General features: G+C 39.3%; 1 protein-coding gene across 10 annotated transcripts in view; it reads right to left on the bottom strand.

The window, feature by feature from the left end:
• The window catches only part of ULK4 (unc-51 like kinase 4), a 702,682-nt gene that overhangs the window by 639,655 nt on the left and 41,466 nt on the right, over window positions 1-21,561 (bottom strand). For 7 of the 10 annotated variants that reach the window (XR_012090659.1, XM_073010314.1, XM_073010313.1 and 4 more), the window contains 8 exons: window positions 20,740-20,841; window positions 19,799-19,882; window positions 17,306-17,381; window positions 14,427-14,519; window positions 13,171-13,289; window positions 12,949-13,018; window positions 9,416-9,509; window positions 998-1,102 (listed from right to left, as the gene is read on the bottom strand). Coding sequence is in view for 9 of the 10 variants with exons in the window: in XM_073010314.1 (XP_072866415.1) it covers window positions 998-1,102; window positions 9,416-9,509; window positions 12,949-13,018; window positions 13,171-13,289; window positions 14,427-14,519; window positions 17,306-17,381; window positions 19,799-19,882; window positions 20,740-20,841 (743 nt within the window). In the remaining variant the exon portion in view is untranslated. Of the gene's footprint in view, window positions 1-997; window positions 1,103-9,415; window positions 9,510-12,948; window positions 13,019-13,170; window positions 13,290-14,426; window positions 14,520-17,305; window positions 17,382-19,798; window positions 19,883-20,739; window positions 20,842-21,561 lie in introns of those variants that run through there. The other 3 variants (XM_073010315.1, XM_038004123.2, XM_073010318.1) reach the window with 3 other exon arrangements.

Raw genomic sequence — 21,561 nt, 5'->3', positions numbered from 1 at the left:
AAAGACAACACAAACTGTTCTAGAAAGTCCAATTTGAAAATGCCCCAATGCACATCAAACTTAGCATAATAAAGTTACTCTGCCAGACATTCGAACTCACCAAAAGAATTAGCTCCATTATGAAAAATAGCTAAGTAATCTATATGAAATGCTGTCTATCTAGAAAATAAAAATGAATCCAAGAACCCTTATGGTCTAAACCACAGTAATGTTCCCAATGAGATAAGAAAAAACAGTCATGAATTAATACAGAAAAAGACATTTAAAAAGGAAAAAGAAGCAGGAAAATTAAAATAGAGAATAAGTAGTGGAATGTGAGTATGCTGGGGAGCTGGAAGTCAAGACAAAACAGAGGGACTTAGAAATGAATTTGTTTTTTAAAGTGGATACTCATTATCCCCTAGCAATAAAGTATTATATTCCAAAAGACAAGCAGCAAAAAAACTCACACTGGTTTAGAAGCACATTGTGAACTATGATTTCTCAAGCTCCCATAATGCCTCCCCACCGCCTCCCCTGCAGTCTGAACCACCTGTGAGAGGGTAGGGCTTCTGTGGGATATGCCTGCCCAGCCCAGCCTGGTGAGCAGTGCCCCCTGACTGCTTCTGCCTTCAAAATACATCAGAGACTAGAATGTTTAGAGTGACTCACATTAGCGCGTATGGAGAAACAAAGAGACCGAGAGCTAAGGTCTGAGGTCGAGAGGCTGGCAACCCCTCCATGGCATGTGGAAGAAAGCAGTGGTGAGAGGCAGAGCTGACTCATTCAAAACAGAGGGGAGAAAACTTAGAACTCCAGTGAAGTGGAAGTGAAGGCAGAGGAAAGGGTTGCAGACAGAGCGGGAGCGGGAAATGCAGACATGCAGCACAAATGAAACAGAAGCAGACAAGAGAAACAGGAAAGATTAGACAGCAAATAATATTCTGAACGAAAATCTCATGCAGATTTCAGATCTCAGTAAAGTCTACAACTCAGTGGTTAGAGCATCTTTCCACACCTTCGGATTGTCGATAATGGGGGTGACAACAAGATCTGAGTCTGTGTAGATAAGCTCTCTCATCTGGGATTCCAGGTCCTGCTGACTCAGGTGTCCAGTTGCAATCTGAAATGAGAACAAAAATTAGACTTCGTTTCTGTGACTAATGTAGATCTTTAAAACACAGAACTAATAAGATGCTGAGGAAGACAACACTGTAAAATATCACCTATATCAATGTACTTCAACTGCTATTCAAGACACTTGTAGTCTTACTTGATTTTCACAAAAATCCTAAACTGTAGGCACCATCATTCCCATTTTACAGATAAAAATATAAAACTCTGAGAAAGTAACTGAATTGCTCATGTTACCACTAAGGCTGGCTAGGACTAGAAAAAAGATCTTTACAATTCAGTGTTCTGAACTGTGATGAGGCAAATTGGTTTTTCCATTGCCAGCATGGCTTTTTTTTTTTTTTTTTTTTGAGATAGAGTCTCACTCTGTCACACAGGCTGGAGTGCAGTGGCACAATCTCGGCTCACTGCAACCTCTGCCTCCTGGGTTCAAGCGATTCTCCTGCTTCAACCTCCCAAGTAGTGAAATTACTGGTGCATGCCACCACGCCCAGCTAATTTTTATATTTTTAGTAGAGTCAGGGTTTCACCATGTTGGTCAGGCTGGTCTCGAACTCCTGATCTCAGGAGTTCTCAGGTGATCTGCCTGCCTTGGCTTCCCAAAGTGTTGGGATTACAGGCGTGAGCCACGTGCCTGACCCACAGCTTTATTTTTCATTCACAGAATGCTAATCAATTTACTTCTGCTTTACAGAATACTCAATGTGAAGTTGAAGCTGTAACATAAAACAATTTTCAAACTTAAATACAGACTTGTTACCTAAGTGTTAAACCTCAATTATTTATTAAGCCTAGTTAGAGTTCATACATAATGAAATGAATCAGCAGACATTCACCATCAGTTATTCCTCTGAGATGGTTCTTTGTGCTCTATTTAAACATAATTTGTATTCCTAGTGTTACACCTCAGTATTCCCCATCAGGAAAAAAAAAAAAAGAGAGAGAGAGAGAGAATTTATGCTTAAGAACCTTAAAAGAAGCAATGACTAGTAAACTAAATAAAATAGAAAAGTAAATCAGTGAAGTAAGGAATAAGGAAAATAAAGTATCCAAAACTGAATGAGGAAGGGGCATGGATAAAGGAACACAGGAGTTAGCTAAGAAAGTTCCTGGAAACCCAAGCTGCCCCTTTCAACTCAGACGAAAGACATAAGAAAACACACAAAGAGGCCAGGCGTGGTGTCTCACCTCTGTAATCCCAGCACTTTGGGAGGCCGAGGTGGGCAGATCATGAGGTCAGGAGTTTGAGACCAGCCTGACCAACATGGGAAACACCATCTCTACTAAAAATACAAAGATTAGCCAGGAGTGGTAGCATGCACCTGTACTCCCAGCTACTCAGGGGGCTGAGGCAGGAGAATCGCTTGAACCTGGGAGGCGGAGGTTGCAGTGAGCCGAGATCGCACCACCACACTCCAGCCTAGGTGACAGAGCGAGATTACGTTAAAAAAAAAAAAAAAAAAACCCCACAAAGAATGAAGAGGAAGTTTGTTTAAAACAAGAAAATCTAAGTTTAAGAACATAGACTTTCAATTAAAGAGAAAAAAAAAAGAAAGAAAGATGGACTTTCATGGCAAAAAGACAGGGATAAACTCACATTGCCAAAAGAAAGATGGACTTCCAAGGCAAAAAGACAGGGGTAAACTTTCATTGCCGCTTGTTAATTATGTGCTCTTTGGTAAGTTAAAGAAAAAAGCTTTGTTTTCTTCATCTATAACAAAGATTAAAACGAACAAGCTTTCAGGTTTGTGAAGAATAAACATAAAGCATTTAAAACAATGCCTGGCACTGCTTGAGAGAAGACAGTGATAGTTTATCAAGACATTTAAATATATACATCATGCTTGCTTCAGTGGAGAATGGATAGAGGGGAGCAATGGACAACTGAGGGGACCAGTTAGCAGATTACTGCAAAGCCTGGATGGAAAAGATGGTGTCTTGAGCAAGGAAGGTGGCAAAAGGAAAGGAAAGAAGTCAATGATAGAGCAAAGGGCTGGATATCCCTGCTGATTTAACACTGAGGAGGAACCACTAGTAAATTATATTAGTCCGTGAAGCAACACATCAATATTTGAAAGAGGTGGCCAAATTATCTTTACATATAGATGACATAACTGAACATCCAAAAAGCCAAAATTAATCAATGGGAAAACTATTAGAAATAATGTAAGAATTAGGCCAGGCGTGGTGGCTCACACCTGTAATCCCAGCACTTTGGGAGGTCGAGGTGGGTGGATCACCCGTGGCCAGGAATTTGAGACCAGTCTGGTCAAAATGGTGAAACCTCATCTCTCCTAAAAATACAAAAATTAGCTGGGTTTGGTGGCAGGTGCCTGTGGTCCCAGCTACTCAGGAGGCTGAGGCAGGACAATCACTTGAACAGAGGCTGCAGTGACTCAAGATCATGCCACTGCACTCCAGCCTGGGCAACAGAGCAAGACTCTGTCTCAAAGGAAAAAAAAAAAAAAAAAGAATGTAAGATTAGTAAGGTGGACCAATTAAAAAATTGTATGCAAAAATTAATTTCCTATAGGTAAATTGAATGTATGCACAAATGTCAAGTTATAACAAATATCCCACTCACAATAGCAAAAATATATAAAATAAAATGCTCAGGAATAAACTAAATGATCAATAATTGCGATCAGATCCTAATCATTAAATGAAAATAATTGTTATAAAATTATACTCCCTTGTTTCAAAATGAACACATATGTATAAAACCAGAAGTAGCAGTATCAGAATGTATGAGATGTATGAGGTTACAGCGAACTACAATCCTACGATCACGCCACTGCACTCCAGCCTGGGCAACAGGCACTCAAAAAAAACAAAAATGTAATCAGTGTTTACTCAGGAATTATATAGTAAATAATTTTTCTATTTTCTTTGTCCTTTTTTACATTTTACAAGTTTTCTACAATTATATATGTTTTGTAATTGAATAAAAAGTATCACTTAAAAATTATAAAACATAAGGCCAAGCACAGTGGCTCACAACTGTAATCCCAGCTCTTTGAGAGGCCGAGGCCGGCAGATCACTTGAGTCCAGGAGTTTGAGACCAGCCCGGGCAACATGGGGAAACCTCTACCAAAATTACAAAAAATTAGCCAGGCATGGCGGCGCACACTTGTAGTTGCAGCTACACAGGAGGCTGAGACGAGAGAATCACCTAAGCCCGAGAAGTTGAGGCTGCAATGAGCCACAATCATGCCACTCCACTCCAGTCTGGGTGACAGGAGTGAGGCCCTGTCTCAAAAATAAATAAATAAATAAATAAATATAGAGATACATATGTAAAATAAACTACCTTACGTATTCACATTATTGATTATATTTCCTCAATACAATGATTATATACTCTTCTTTATAACCATCTGCCAGAAGAGCTTCAACATCTATCACATTTCAGAATGAATTTTTTAATTTACATTGATTTTCTATTTCACATAACCAAAAAATTAGCACAGTGAGATTTTATTATAATCCATTTATACTAAATTTCAAAGCAGAAATAAGCTTCACATGGTCCAAATACACTTCACATTACATCAAAACCACAGTAAAAACTAAAAGCAATTATATTTGTCAAGCAATAAGTAGCATAAAAATAACTTAGAATTAATTCAAAGTAGTTCCGCATTCAACACAACCATGATTGAAAGAAATTAAAGAAGGCCTAAATAAGTACAAATACATCCTGTGTTCGTGGAGGAAAACTTAACATTGCTAAAATGGCAGTACTTCCTAAATTAATCTACACATTCAATGCAACTGTGATTAAAATCCCAGCAGGCTCCTTTGCAGAAATTGACAAGCTGATCTTAAAATTCATATGGAAATGCAAGTGACCCAGAACAGCCAAAACCACCTTAAAAATTTTTTTGGAGGATTCATACTTTCTGATTTCAAAGCTTACTAAACAGCTACAGTAATCAAGAGTGTGCCACTAGTATAAGAACAGATGAATAGATAACAGAATAGAATCCAGAAATAAACCTTTACATATACAATCAATCGATCTTCAATAAGAGTTCCAAGACAATTCAATGGGGAAAGAAAAAGCTTTTCAACAGATAGTGCTGAGACAGCTGGATGTTTAGATGAAAAACAATGAAGTATACCCCCCACTTCATGCCACATGCAAAAATTAACTCAAATGGATAAAATAGCTAAATCTAAGAGATATTAATAAAACTATAAAACTCTTAAGAGAAAACAGGCAGAAACCTTTGTGACCTTGGATTAGCAATGGTTTTTTAGATATTACACCAAAAGCACAAGCAGCCAAAAAACACAAACGAAAAAAGATAAATAGGACTATATCAAAATTTCAAACTTTTGTGCTTCAAAGGATACCATCAAGAAAGAAAAAAGACAATCGAGAAAAAGGGAGAAAATTGTTATAACTCCTAGCTAGAATATGTAAAAAATTCTTAACAACTAAATAATAAAGAGATAAATAACCCAATTAAAAATAGGTTAAATTTTTGAATAAATGTTTCTCCAAAGAAAATAGACAAATGGCCAATAAACACATAAAAAGATACGCAACATCATTAGCCATCAGGTAAATGCAAATTAAAACCACTAAGACATAGAAATTCACACCTATTAGCCGGGCGCGGTGACTCATGTCTGTAATCCAAACACTTTGGGAGGTGGAGACAGGTGGATCATTTGAGGTCAGGAGTTCGAGACTAGTCTGGCCAACATAGTGAAACCTCGTCTCTACAAAATACAAAAATTAGCCAGGTGGGTCGGGCCCAGTAGCTCACGCCCGTAATCCTAGCACTTTGGGAGTTTGAGGCAGGCGGATCACAAGGTCAGGAGATCGAGACCATCCTGGCTAACACGGTGAAACCCCATCTCTACTAAAAATACAAAAAATTAGCCATGCATGGTGGCGGGCGCCTGTAGTCCCAGCTACTCGGGAGGCTGAGGCAGGAGAATGGCATGAACCCGGGAGGCGGAGCTTGCAGTTAGCCAAGATTGTACCACTGCACTCTAGCCTGGGCGATAGAGCAAAACTCCATCTCAAAAAAAAAAAAAAAAAAAAAATTAGCCAGGTGGTAGTGGCATGTACCCGTAATTCCAGCTACTTGGGAGGCTGAGGCAGAAGAATCGCTTGAGCCTGGGAGACAGAGGTTGCAGTGAGCCAAGATCATGCCACTGCACTCCAGACTGGGCGACACAGTGAGACCCTGTCTCAATCAATCAATCAATCAATGGAATTTCACACCTGCTAGATGTGAAATAGAATGGCTATCACAAGAAAGACAGGCAATGCAGCACCATTCACAATAGCCAATAGGTAGATACAACCCAAGAAATCATCAGTAGATGAAAAGATAACAAAGCATATTAAATACACACAAGGGAATATTATTCAGCCTTTAAAAAATGAAATTCTTGCACATGCTACAACATGGATGACATTATGCTAAGTGAAATAAGCCAGGCACAAAAGTACAAATACTATATGAGACTACTTTTTTTTTTTTTTTGAGACTGAGTCTTGCTGTCACCAGGCTGGAGTGCAGTGACACAATCTCGGATCACTGTAACCTCCGCCTCCTGGTTCAAGCAATTCTCCTGCCTCAGGCTCCTGAGTAGCTGGGACTACAGGCACACGCCACCATGTCCAGCTAATTTTTGTATTTTTAGCAGAGACACAGTTTCACCATGTTGGCCAGGATGGCCTCGATCTCTTGACTTTGTGATCCACCTGCCTCAGCCTCCCAAAGTGCTGGGATTACAGGCGTGAGTCACTGCACCCAGCCTATATGAGACCACTTATGCCAGCGGTCCCCAAATTTTTTGGCATCAGGAACCAGTTTTGCAGAAGACAATTTTTCCACAGACAAGGTTGGGGGAGATGATTTTGAGATGATTCAAGTGAATTACATTTATTGTGCACTTTATTTCTATCATTATTACATTGTAATATATAATGAAATAATTATACAACTCACTATAATATAGAATCAGTGGGAGCCCTGAGCTTGTTTTCCCACAACTAGACAGTCCCATCTGCGGGTGATGGGAGACAGTGACAGATCATCAGGCATTAGATTCTCATGAGGAGCATGCAACCTACATCCCTCGTGTGCACAGTTCACAGCAGGATTCATGCTCCTATGAGAATCTAATGCAACCGCTCATCTGACAGGGGGCAGAGCTCAGACAATAATACAGGTGTAGATTGAGAGCAGCTGTAAATACAGATGATGTGTCACTCACTTGCCCGCCACTCACTTCCTGCTCTGCGGCTTGGTTCCTAAGAGGCCACAGACTAGCAGCAGTCCATGGCCAGGGGGTTGAAGACCCCTGACTTATGCAATGGACCTAGAATAGGCACATTCGTAGAGGCAGAAGGTATAATAGTGGTTACCAGGGGCTAACGGTAATGGGAAGTGGGCAGTTATTATTTAATGGGTACAGAGTTTCAATTTGGGATGATTAAAATTTGCTGGAGATAGACGGTAGAAATAGTTGCACAACAATATGAATGTACTTAATGCCACTTGAACTATATACTTAGAAATGATTTAAAATAGTACATTTTATGTAATGCATTTTTTACCACATTTTTTAAGACAATACCAAATGTTAGTGAGAATGTGTAAAAATTGATAACCTCATACACTGCTGGTTAGAATGTAAAATGGTGCAGATGCTTTGAAAAACAGTTTGACAATTCTTCAAAAAGTTAAGGCCAGGTGCAGTGGCTTACTCTATAACACCAGCACTTTGGGAGGCTGAGACAGGAGCATCGCTTGAGCTCAGAAGTTTGAGCTTAGGCAAAATAGAGAGACCCTGTCTTTACAAGCAATTTTTTGTAAACTTAGCCAGGTGTGGTGGCATATGCCTGTAGTTCCAGGTACTTGGCAGACTGAGGCAGGACAACCACTGGAGCCAAGGAGGTCCAGACTGCAGTGAGCTATGATTGTACCACTGTACTCCAGCCTGACAGAGGGAAACATTATCTCAAAAACAAAAAGTTAAACAAGGAGTTAACACATGACACAGCAATTCTACTCCCAAATATTCACCAACTGATGACTGGAAAAAAAAAAAAGATGTTGTATACGCAACAAATTATTTGACAATAAAAAGGAATCTAGTACTGATGCATGCTACAACTTGGATGAACCTTGAACATATATGTTAAACAGGCCGGGCACGGTGTCTCACGCCTGTAATCCCAGCACTAGGGAAGGCCGAGGTGGGCGGATCATGAGGTCAAGAGATCGAGACCATCCTGATCAACGTGGTGAAACTCCATCTCTACTAAAAATACAAAAATTAGCTGGACACGGTGACACACACCTGTAGTCCCAGCTACTCGGTAGGCTAAGGCAGGAGAATTGCTTGAATCCGGTAGGCACAGGTTGCAGTGAGCCGAGGTTGTGCCACTGCACTCCAGCCTGGGGACAGAGCGAGACTCCATCTCAAAAAAAAAAAAAAAAAAAACAAAGAAGACATATGCTAAGTGGAAAAAGCTAGTAACAAAAGACCACATATTGTTGATTCCATTTATAGAAAATGCACAGAACAAGTAAAATAATAAAGACAAAACGTATGCTAGTGGTTGCCTAATACAAGCATGGAAAAGAACTGGAGAAACATGGGGTGGCAGGGGGCAGTGACTGCTAACGGTAGTTTCTTTGTTGGGTGACGGAAGAATTCTAAAACTGTGGTGATGGTTGCACACCTCTGAAAATGTTACAGGTCCCTGAATTGTATCTTTTTTTTTTTTTTTCTTTTAAAGAGGTGGGTCTCACTCTGTCACCCAGGCTGGACTGCAGTGGTGCCGTCATAGCTCACTGCAGCATCAAACTCCAGGGCTCAAGAAACCCTCCCACTTCAGCTTCCCATGTGGCTAGGGCTACAGGTGTGCACCACCAAACCCAGCTCATGTTTTTTATTTTTTGTGAGGACAGGGTCTCCCTATGTTGGCCAGGTTGGTCTCGAACTCCTGGCCTCAAGTGATCCTCCTGCCTCAGCCTCCCAAAGTGCAAGATTTACAATTCACACCCAGCCTGAATTGTTCACCTTAAATAGGTGAATTGTATGGTATGTCAACTGTATCTCAAGGAAAGTCCTACCAAAAAGAACTATGAAGCAACTAAATGGGATATCTCTCTCAGAGTACCTACAAGAAAAATCCATAATGATCAGGAAAGACGACCTTATTGTAAATTTTGGATTTATAAACATAATTCATTTACCAACTTACAATTATTCTTTTGAGCTTCTACATCTTATGTAGAAAGAAAATTTCCCAAGTCTGCTCACCTTGGTCAGAGAAGTCTTCTGTGGTGAACAATGAGTCATATCCTCACCAGGACTTACTTCCACTGCAGTGCTAGTTCTGGGAGTAGGGCGAGAACTGAAAAATACATACCAGTTAATATTATTCAGATTCCAGAAAGTTTATTCTCTGTTTACTGTTTTCTGGAAGAAAACATGTCTCATGAAAAATGGTAGAGTATGATAATTCCATATGCTCTCACTAAAAAGTCTAGATCTAATTTGTGTTTATATAATTTTTATAACTGCTATTAATTTCCTGGCTAATGTATTATTTCTTTTATTTATACTTTCCATGCCATACACAGTATTTTCTTTTTTAACTAGAAACCTTCAAGCATTAATTTGTATAAATGTCTTCTGGTATAGGCAGGATTAACATAAATAAAATAGATCAGATATTCTACAAAGAATGAAAAATATTTGTAGCTGTATATCAGAAAATACTTGAAAAGGAAATTACCCTGGCACCTATTTAAAATAAGTAACAAGGAAGTTACAATCCTTATCTATTTGTAATGATTCCTCCTACACGTATAAATGCCTGCCATACCGTATGGGCCACTGTACTTTTCCTGGATCCACGGTTTTGAACTTCTCACTTTTTTTTTTTTTTTTTTTTGAGATGGAGTCTTGCTCTGTTGCCCAGGCTGGAGTGCAGTGGCACAATCTTGGCTCACTGCAACCTCCACCTCCCGGGTACAAACGATTCTCGTGCCTTAGCCTCCCAAGCAGCTGGGATTACAGGCGCCCGCCACTGCACCTGGCTAATCTTTGTATTTTTAGTAGAGACAGGGTTTCACCATCTTGGCCAGGCTGGTCTAGAACTCCTTACCTCACGATCCACCTGCCTCAGCCTCCCAAAATGCAGGGATTACAGGCATGAGCCACCGCACCCGGCCTGAGCTTCTCACATTTTAAGAAATCTTTCCCATCAGATCATTAATATTTTTTAATTATTTCCTTCAGGGTCAAGTGCGGTGGCTCACTCCCGTAATCCCAGCACTTTGGGAGGCTGAGGCACTCAGATCACTTGAGGTCAGGAGTTTGAGACCAGTCTGGCCAATATGGCAAAACCCTGTTTCTACTAAAAATACAAAAATTAGCCAGGCATGGTAGCAGGCACCTGTAATCCCAGCTACTAGGGAGGCTGAGACAGGAGGATCACTTTAACTCAGGAGGCAGAGATTGCAGTGAGCCAAGTTCAAGCCACTGCACTCCAGCCTGGGTGACAAAATAACACTCCATCTCGGGGAAAAAAAAAAAAAAAAAGCCCAGCATGGTGGTGTGTGCCTGTAGTCCCAACTTCTTGGGAGGCTGGGGCAGGAGAATAGCTTAAACAGGGGAGGTGAAGGTTGCAGTGAGCCAAGACCGAACCACTGCACTCCAGCCTGGACAACAGAGCAAGACTCCATCTCAAGGGAAAAAAAAAAATTATCATCTTCAAATTCCCAAGTATCAGGATCCTCAACTCTCATTCACTTATCTGTTGATCCCTTCATTAAACATATACTTACATAGTACATAAAATACGAATACCAGAAATTGTAGGAGGTTCTAAAAAGTTAAATTTAAAGTGTATAAAATGGGCCAGGTGCTGTGGCTCACACCTATAATCTCAGCACTTTGAGAGGCCAAGGCGGGCAGATCACCTGAGCTCAGGAGTTCGAGACCAGCTGGGCAACTTGGGGAAACCCCGTCTCTACTAAAAATACAAAAAAAATTAGCCAAGCATGGTGGTGCATGCCTGTAATCCCAGCCACTTGGGAGGCTGAGGCATGAGAATCGCTTGAACCAGGGAGGCAGAAGCTGCAGTGAGCCGAGATCACGCCACTGCACTCTAGCCTGGGCAACAGAGCAAGAGTCTGTCTCAAAAAAAAAAATAAATAAATAAATAAATAAAAAATAAAATGTGTAAAATGTATATACATAAACATACATTACATTTAAATATGGATAAAACATATCAGGAATTTTAATTTATAATTATAACCCCTATTTCATGAAACAAAACTATTTCTTTATGTTACAAAATATTTTAAATACTTTTAATATTTACATACTACTAATTTTTTTTCTTTTTTTTTTTTTTTTTTTTTTTTTGAGACGGCATTGCACTCTTGTTGCCCAGGCTGGAGTGCAATGGTGCAATCTCAGCTCATTGCAACCTCCACCTCCTGGGTTCAAGTGATTCTCTTGCCTCAGCCTCCCAAGTAGCTGGAATTACAGACACCCACCAGCATGCCCGGCTAATTTTTGTTTTCTTTAGTAGAGACAGGGTTTCACCATGTTGGCCAGGCTTGTCTCGATCTCCTGACCTCAGGTAATCTGCCCGCCTCAGCCTCCCAAAGTGCTGGGATTACAGGCATCAGCCACCGAGCCCGGCCCATACTACTAAATTTTTTAATGCATTGGTCTTAATCACTTTAAGATATCACTCTGACTTTAATCATTTCAGTGATTACAAACATTATTTAAGCCTCACATATAGAAAAGTAAAAGAAAGACTGGGCACAATGGCCCATGCCTGTAATCGCAGCACTCTGGGAGGCCTAGGCGGGCGGATCATCTGAGATCAGGAGTTCAAGACCAGGCTGGCCAACATGGCGAAATCCCATCTCTACTAAAAATACAAAAATTAGCCAGGCGAGGTGGTGGGCCCCTGTAGTCCCAGCTACTTGGGAGACTGAGGCAGGAGAATCACCTGAACCTGGGAGGTAGAGGCTGTAGTGAGCCAAGATCACGCCACTGTACTCTAGCCTGGACAACAGAACAAGACTCTATCTCAAAAAAATAAAATAAAATAAAAATAAAGAATAAAAAAAGGATTTAAAGAAAAACAGAACCTCTTCTTTTCTGTAAGTATTTACCCAAATAGAAAAGATTTTGCCTTCAAAGCATTAACAACAACAACAACAACAAAAACTGGGTGCATTGGCAGGCAGATGGCTCAAGCCCAGGAGTTCAAGACCAGCCTGAGCAACATGGCAAAACACCGTCTCTACAAAAAAATTAGCCATGGTGGCACGGTGGCACACACCTGTAGTCACAGCTACTCGGGAGGCTGAAGTGGCAAGATCACTTGAATCCAGGAGGCAGAGGTTACAATGAACCAAGATCACGCCACTGCACTCCAGCCTCGGCAACAGAGGGAGATCTTGTCTCAAAAACAAAACAAACCAAACAACCTGGACTTCTGAAATTTTAAGTTCAATTCTATTTTAAGTTAAAGAACAAAATGAAGAGGCATTAATTCTTACAAATGGAAATAATGAGTTGCTTTGGTAAAAAATAAGTTGGTTTGGTTAAAAATTTTCAAAAATCCTATATATAGCAAAATCTACATTTCACTGGCCACCACCTAACTGCAACTTTGAAATTGGAGAGTGAAACTGGAATTTGGCACTAAAATCCCTGTTCTTTATCTCTGTGTAACATGGTTTGCACCAAGATAGCAGACGCTTTAAGAAAATTTAACTTTTGTCTCACATTGATCCCTCTTTTTTCATTTTACCTACCTGAGAAGAAACATGGATTCATTCAACTGACCCTCAAGAGTACTCTTAGGCCGAAACTCAGTTGGATTTTCTGTAGCAGGAAAGTAATATGTTACACAGAAAAGAACAAAAATATCATATGCAAGGCATAACATACACAAAGATTTAAAGGGACATAACATTGAAATTAGGAATTCTCTCAAACATTATAAGTAGCATGAATGTGCTCAAATAAAAGCTTACCTAGTCTGAAAGAGTGACCTAGTGGTTGACCACTCTTGTGCCCTTTTGCTTGTCTACTCTGAGCATTCTGCAAAAGCTCCTTGGAATCTTGTGGCCCAGAACACTCCATTGTGTTTCTGCTATTATTGGAGAAAAAATCAAACTTACTTTGGAGTTCTCTATAGTTTTGTGTTAGAAGAAGAGGTTGGAGAAGATAATTAAACTACACATGACATTTAGCAAAGTTACAGAATCTCTTAACTTTATGCCTCCCTCATCCATATAGCCATCAAAGACTGGCAGGAAAGCTATGTCACTGTAGTCCCTCAAGATCCAGGCTAAGGCCAGGCGTGGTGGTGCACACCTGTAATCCCAGCACTTTGGGAGGCTGAGGCAGACGGACCGCTTGAACTCCGAAGTTCGAGATCAGCCTAGGCAACATAGTGAGAACTTGTCTCCTCTTTTTTGTTTTTAACAAATTAAAAAAAAAAACAAAAAAAAGATCCAGGCTGACAGAACAGGCATGGTGCTCACGCCTATAATCCTAGCACTTTGAGATGCCATGGCAGGCAAATCACTTGAAGCCAGGAGTTTGAAACCAGCCTGGGCAAAATGGTGAAATCCTGTCTCTACTAAAAATACAATAATTAGCTGAGTGTAGTGGCGCACACCTATAGTCTCAGCTACTCAGGATGCTGAGGTGGGAGGATCATCTGAGCCCAGGGAGGTCAAGGCTGCAATGCGCCATCACTGTACCACTACACTCCTGCCTAGGTGACAGAGTGAGACGTTGTCTCAAAAAAAAAAAAAAAAAAAAAATTCCAGGCTAGAACTCCATTTTGACATTTTTCTTCCCAATTACCTCATCATGTGGTAAATTACTGCTGCTCTTCAACTTTGGATCTGGGAATAACACGTATTACTTTTGCTAACATTTTGTTACCCAAAACAAGTCACATGACCACACCTAACTTAAAGGGGAGAAAAAAGATCCTACCATATACTTGGGAGGTGGGAAGCCAGATGTATTTGGTAACAGAACTAATGATTATCATATTATATCAATGACTAAAGAATAACAACAGAAAATATGCAAAATTAAGAACACAAAAATATCACGAGTAAACTCCTTAAGCAACCCTTAATTAAACAAATGCTGGATTTTCTCCTACTACAAAAGCAGAGAAATTCAGGTCATTGATGTTGTATAATTAGAATAGTAATGGGCTTAAGTGTCCAGTAACTATGTCTTATACACGAAGGTAAGTGTATACTACCTGAGACTGAGATCTTCCATGCTTGATTCCTGATCTGCTCCAGCGAAAGCTTTCTTCCAAAATGAATGCTGCAGTAGCCTTGTCCAAGTTAATCTTTAAAAAACATAAATGTTAAAACTCTACTTTAACATGATTTACCATGAAAAACTCCCAAGACATGTCCCAATTACACATATCGGATTTTACAATTTGTATCTCCTAAAGGTACATATGTACCTTTGAAATCATTTTATATTTTATTATTTCATTTTTGTATGCAATTAACCTCTTTTAGACAGCAAGATAAAAAGAAACAATTCAGAAGCCTTAAATGGTACAGAATGAAACAGTCTGATAAGTAAGGATTAGAAGTTTCAGGGTTCAAATTCCATAGAGTCTGGGTTCTTCAACCAGCGTGGGAAAAAGGGAATTGATAAATAATTCGAAATTCTAAAGTAAATATATCAGATATCTATAATCCTGTCATCCTTTATTTCACAACAGAGGCAAGATTATTTTACTTACCCTGACTGACACATTTAAGTTTCGGAACTATTCTGTTAGAACTTCATTCAGGAATAAATAAGAATATCAGCCCAGGTGCGGTGGTTCACACCTGTAATCCCAGCACTTTGGGAGGCCAAGGTGGGCAGATTGCTTGAGTCCAGGATTTCAAGATCAGCCTGGACAATGTGGCAAATCCCCATCTCTACAAAAAATACAAAATTAGTTGGGTGTGCTGGCCCACACCTATAATCCCAGCTACTTGGGAGGCCGAGGTGGAAGAATCTCTTGAGCCTGGGAGGCAGAGGTTGCAGCGAGCCAAGATCACACCACTGCACTTCAGCCTGGGTGACAGAGTGAGACCCCGTCTCAGGAGGGGGTGCCGGGGCAGGGGAAGAATATCAGCTTCATAATCATATACATTCACACCTTGTTTAGGAATCAAAATAATATTACCTAGCTAGTTCACTTGCATTAAAATGACTTTAGGCTGTATTTAAAACTCAGGCTCATTTTCAAAAGATTAAGTTTCACTACTAATACAGTATACCTGTAGGCATACTCACCAGAGTGGGAAAATTAAGCCTGACTGAAACTTTAAAACAAAAAAGAAAAGAATTTATAGCTGACTAATCACTCAAAACTTCTGTATTAAATAAAATTACTCCAATCAAAAGTAAAACACAAATAATAGAATTTGCAACCACATATAATATTCCTTTACACAAAAAGCTCTTATGGTTCACTAAAGGAGAAATAAAAATAGCCAACGAAGTAAAATTTATTTTCACCCATCAAACTGACAAAAATGTAGATCAACAAGGCACACTATAGATGAGTGGGAGGGAAGGAGCTTTCTAACATATTGTTGCTAGGAGTGTAAATCAGCACATGTTCCTAGAATGTAGGAAATGTATCAAACTGTTTAAATGCTCTTAGCCTTTGGCAAGCCATTCCACTTTAAGAAATTCACATGAAAGAGATAATTACCCAAGTAAACCCAAAAACATTTTAAAAAGTCACAAAAGGATATTTACTGTAACAACATATATAATATTACAAATCAAGAGGCATTCTAAACGTTTACTTTTTTATAGGTAATTGTATGTACATTCTACAGCCATTTAAAATGACCAAGCAGCCAGGTACAGTGGCTCACACATGTAATCCCAGCATTTTGGGAGGCCGAGGCAGGTGGAACTGCTTGAGGTCAGGAGTTCGAGACCAGCATGGCCAACATGGTGAAACCCCATTTCTACTAAAAACACAAAAATTAGCTGGGGATGGTGGCATGCACCTGAAATCCCAGTTACTCAGGAGGCTGAGGCATGAGAAACACTTGAACCCAGGAGGTGGAGGATGCAGTGAGCCAAGATTGCATCACTGCACTCCAGCCTGGGTGACAAAGCAAGACTCAGAAATGGAAATGGAAAAATATGCATAATGTACCATGAGAGAAAAAAATAGGTTATGGAGTGGTCCTATGTAAGCAAAAAAATTATATAGCATAGGGTTATAAATGTAGGGATATGTAGATACACTCTCTTAAGTAAATTAGGTACAGTTACATCCTATCAAAAGATGTCTGAAAAACTATCCACCAAAATAACACTAATGTTGAAAGCATTCTAATGTAAGTAAAGGATGTTTGTCCTACAACTTATACAAAAATCAGCATTTCCTTCTGCAGTTTTTAAAATATATTTAATAAAAGAGTGGACTCTTATATATGCTACACTAAATTTATTCTCCATTTTATAAACTGAACCCTCCTCCCATCCCTGCATCCCAGTTATCTAGTGACAGAACCAGAACCAGAAATTAGTTGCCTGGGCCTCTTTCCCACTCTGGTCCACCTCCTAGCCTCCCCTACCCTGTGCCTCAACAATGATTTCTAACACTGCCATCACTGACAGAAAATTCACAAGGTGCCTATTATCCTATCACTTAATATCCCCATTATGACAGGCTTGTCATAAAAACAGGTCACATTAAATATCACTCAGTTAACAGCACCTTAACTTGACAATATCATCCCTAGGTCAATAGTCAAACAGTTTTAGCCTGAAATACAAAATACAAGAAATGGTACTTCTTGGATTCGGGAATTATAAGAAAATTTGTCAACTACTTAATACATGAAAAGAGAAACTGACTTCAAAAATTCCTCATGATTAAAAACACCTGCAAACTGAGAGAAGAACTTTTAATCCGAAGTCAGACTTCTTTAAAAAATAATAATTTGAATAACAATTTGTATATTAAGAACAGCACCATTTTAGAAGTACATAAAAGGGGGAAAATATTCCACTATTTATTCCCATTAAAATACTGTCCCTTACTCCATTTACAGAACTCAAAAGAAAAAGAAAAAAAAATCGAAATACTGTCCCAACCTTTTTTGAGGATCTCTTTGAAGTAACCCATCAAGCAAATTAATAAAATCTGAAGAAGCTTTAGGACGAGAAGAATCTATAAACAAATTAATTTCCAAGAAAAAATGGTAAGTAGTAAATACATATCAATTTTATTTTTATCTCTTACATCAACATTTAAAGTAATAGTATTTTAAACACATAAATTATTATTAAGAGAACTCTAAATCCATTAACAACAATTATATCCTCCATTTAATGGGGCAGGATGGGGAGGTATAGAACACAAAGATTAAAAACATATTTTCCTAGATCACAAAAAGGAAATGTAAATCTCAAAAACTAAGTCTTAACAAACCTCTAAGCCTTCTCTTCACTGAACAATCTCAGTAAGAATCACCAGCTTAACAAACTCAAACACTTGTCTTCAACTATTTTGGGGGGGTTTTTTCTGTCACCCAGGCTGGAGTGCAGCGGCACGATCATGGTTCACTCCAGCTTCTACCTCTCAGGCTCAAGTGATCCTCTCACTCCAGCCTCCAGAGTAGCTGGGACAGGCATGCACCACCACGCCTGACTAATTTTTGTTTATTTTTTGTAGAGATGGGGTCTCACTATGCTGCCTAAGTTAGTCTCAAACTCCTGGGCTCCAGTGATCCACCTGCCTTGGATCTCCTAAAGTGCTGGGATTACAAGTGTGAACCACTAAGCTCAGCTCCAAATTTTTTTTTTTTTTTTTTTTTTGAGAATGAGTTTCACTCTTGTTGCCCAGGCTGGAGTGCAATGGTGTGATCTCGGTTCACTGCAACCTCTGCTTCCCAGGTACATGCGATTCTCCTGTCTCAGCCTCCCAAGTAGCTCGGATTACAGGCATGTGCCACCATGCCTGGCTAATTTTTTTATATTTAGTAGAGACGGGGTTTCACCATGATAGTCAGGCTGGTCATGAACTCGTGACCTCAGGTGATCCACCCACCTCGGCCTCCCAAAGTGCTAGGATGACAGGTGTGTGCCACCATGTCCAGCCCTAATTAACTATTAATTACACCTTATTCTTTTAAGTATTCCTAACTTGAACAACTTTGCATTACAAAGTACTATGATTAGAATATTTGCAATCCCTCTTTTAAGATTTTTAACAGAAATAAGAAGCATTATATTATGACACTGTCCAATACCACTAATCTCATAATGTTTTGTCTTTTTAAATTAGTTATATACCATATCCAGGTCATCAGTCTATGGTTAAAAGTAGTAGTAATGACCACACATTGTGGCTCATACTTGAAATCCCAGCACTCTGGGAGGCCAAGGCAGGCGGCTCAATCAAGGCCAGGAGTTCAAGACAAGCTAGGCAACATAGCAAGATCCTGTCTCCACAAAAAAAAATTAAAAATTAGCCATTCCCAGTGGTGTGCACCTGCAGTCCCGGCTACTTGGGAGGCTGACTGCACCACTGCACTCCAGCCTGAGTGACACAGCAGAACCCTGTCTCTCAAAAAAAAAAAGAAGAAGAAGAAGAAGAAGAAATATATACATATATACACAGCACTAATTTTTGTAGAATCCTGTTTTCATTTATGTGTCTTAAGATAAACTTTAACAATGTATAGCAAAATGTTTTACTGCATTTGTGCCTTTTTTTTTCTTTCCTTAAAAATTATTGCTGATAGAGCATCACATTAACCACAATTTATATGATTAAAGTTCCAACACTTTAAAAATACTACAACTGTATCTAATTTTAAAGATTTTTAGGCCGGGTGCAGTGGCTCATGCCTGTAATCCCAGCACTTTGGGAGGCTGAGGTCGGTGGATCATGAGGTGGGTGGATCATGAGGTTGGGAGTTCGAGACCAGCCTGACCAAGATAGTGAAACCCCATCTCTACTAAAAAACAAAACCAAACAATTAGCCGGGTGCCATGGCGGGCACCTGTAATCCCAGCTACTCGGAAGGCTGAGGCAGAAGAATGGCTTGAACCCAGGAGGCAGAGGTTGCAATGAGCCAAGATCACACCACTGCACTCCAGCCTGGGCAACAGAGTGAGACTCTGTCTCAAAAATAAATAAATAAATAAATATATGATAAAGATTTTTAAAACTCATAAGGGTAGCATTCTGATTGATCAGGATAAGGAAACGGCGGATTTGTTCCAACAGGAGATAGAAATAACCACATGGGATATGACTACAAAGTAAATGATACATACAAAAAGTAATGTCACATGAGTGTTTAAGTTTCTTAAGTCTTTAAGCCATACTTTTTGTGACATAGATGTACAAAATAATTTGTTTTTAAATGAGGGAAATCTATTAGTACTTTGTTCTCTGTTTCAGCATCTTTAAAAAATGTCAAAGGAAATACTAACATTTCTAAAAATATCAACTTGGGATCATTTATAAAAGGTAACTTTGGGGAGTTACGAATCAATAAAAGCAAACTTTGGATAAAGGTACACCTTTAATCAGTGGAAAATGTAAATTAATTCCATTTTTATCATAAGAAATCTTACCTTTTGGAATAGGTGGCAAAGGATCTTCACATAAGATCTTTTCAGTTAATTCTGAAATACTTTCTGAGAAGAATGGAGGTTTTCCTGAAATCACATGAAAACTTGAAAAATTAAAGAAGTCTGCTATCACCAATAATTCTCATCTCAACTACAGATATTTCAAGATTATACAACTTCTAGAAAAAATATACAGGAATAGCTAATGCCTAGTACGTACCAGGCACTGCCTATATAATTTATATTTCTCTTAATTCAAAACGTATTATCATCCTAACAAATACACAAACACACAAATGGACCACTACTATGAACCAATGGGTGTATAGGCCATTCAAGACATCTGAATAATACACAGTTGCAAGGCATCTTTACAAAAATTTCTAATAATCACAGTTTTTGAGTTAAGCACATTTCAGCATTCCAGATTATCATGAAAAATTACCTATTTGTCAAGAAGTTTCTAGGAATCTGCATATGCCTAGATACCAAGCAACTCAGCCAAAATCAGTATATATAAAAATTTAATAAGGTCACAGGTTTTTTGCCCAGGCATAGTGGCTCATGCCTATAATCCCAGAGCTTTGGGAGGCCTAAGTAGGCAGATCACTTGAGGTCAGGCATTCAAGACCAGCCTGGTCAACATGGTGAGATCCTGTCTCTACTAAAAATACAAAACATTGCCTGGCATAGTGGTGGGCACCTGTAAGCCCAGCTACTCAGGACGCTGAGGCACGAGAATGGCTTGAACCCAAGAGGCAGAGGCTGCAGTGCGCTGAGACCATGTCACTGCACTCCAGACCGGGCGACAGTGCGAGACTGTCTCAAAATTTTTACAAATCAAGTTTTTTAACATCTTGTAAGTAAAACATCTGCAAACTACAGACTTAACCTGGTTTTATTTTAGTCATATCTGATTTTATACCTGTTCAGGAAACAATTACCTGAAAACATTTCATAAAGCAGACAGCCCAAAGACCAGAGGTCACTGGAGATGGAAAAGTCAGCACCCCTCACAACTTCTGGTGCTGTATATATAGGAGATCCTAAAAGCAAAGCATGGAGAACAGCTCTGTTAGGCATTTGTATTGCTGCCAATGCGAACCTACCTAGGAAAGATCTGGTGAGATGAAAAAGGGCAGGAGAAAAACATACGCATGAATAAAACGTCATGTGCATTTCACATTTTTAAGTGTTTTCTAATTTTAAGGTTACATTTTGCAAAGGATGTGTGTGAATATAAAAAGGTGTTTAAAATCTACGTGAGAGGTATGGCACATTCAGCTACATTCTTCTTTTAAATTTCAATTAGAATAGTTCAAGTTAAACCTTAAATGTAACAACCCCAACATCCCACTGGCTTAACAGCAAAGGTTTATCTATCACTAAATATGTCCATAACAAATCTACCAAGAAGCTCTGATCCTCATAGTCACTCAAAGACCCTGGCTGATAGAGGTTCCAACTCCACTCATGCTTCCTCAATTGGAGGCAGGGAGAAAGAATATAGCTAACTGAACACTGGCTCCTAAAATTCCCATCTCAAAGTTACTCACATCACTTCTGCTCACACTTAGTTGGCTTTGACCAGGGGGAGGATGCAATCCTACCATCTATCCAGGAGAATAGGAAATATTTAGTGAAAAGCACTCATGTGTGCCACATATACTTTATACAAAGTTTAATATTACATAGAAATCCCATATTTTAGAGCCAGAAAGTTCCCTTATTCACCGACAAGAGAAATGGAAGCTTTAGAGGGATAC

Source organism: Chlorocebus sabaeus, chromosome 22 (assembly GCF_047675955.1).
Source record: "Chlorocebus sabaeus isolate Y175 chromosome 22, mChlSab1.0.hap1, whole genome shotgun sequence".
Lineage (NCBI taxonomy): Eukaryota > Metazoa > Chordata > Mammalia > Primates > Cercopithecidae > Chlorocebus > Chlorocebus sabaeus.
This window is presented reverse-complemented; position numbering and strand designations above follow the sequence as displayed.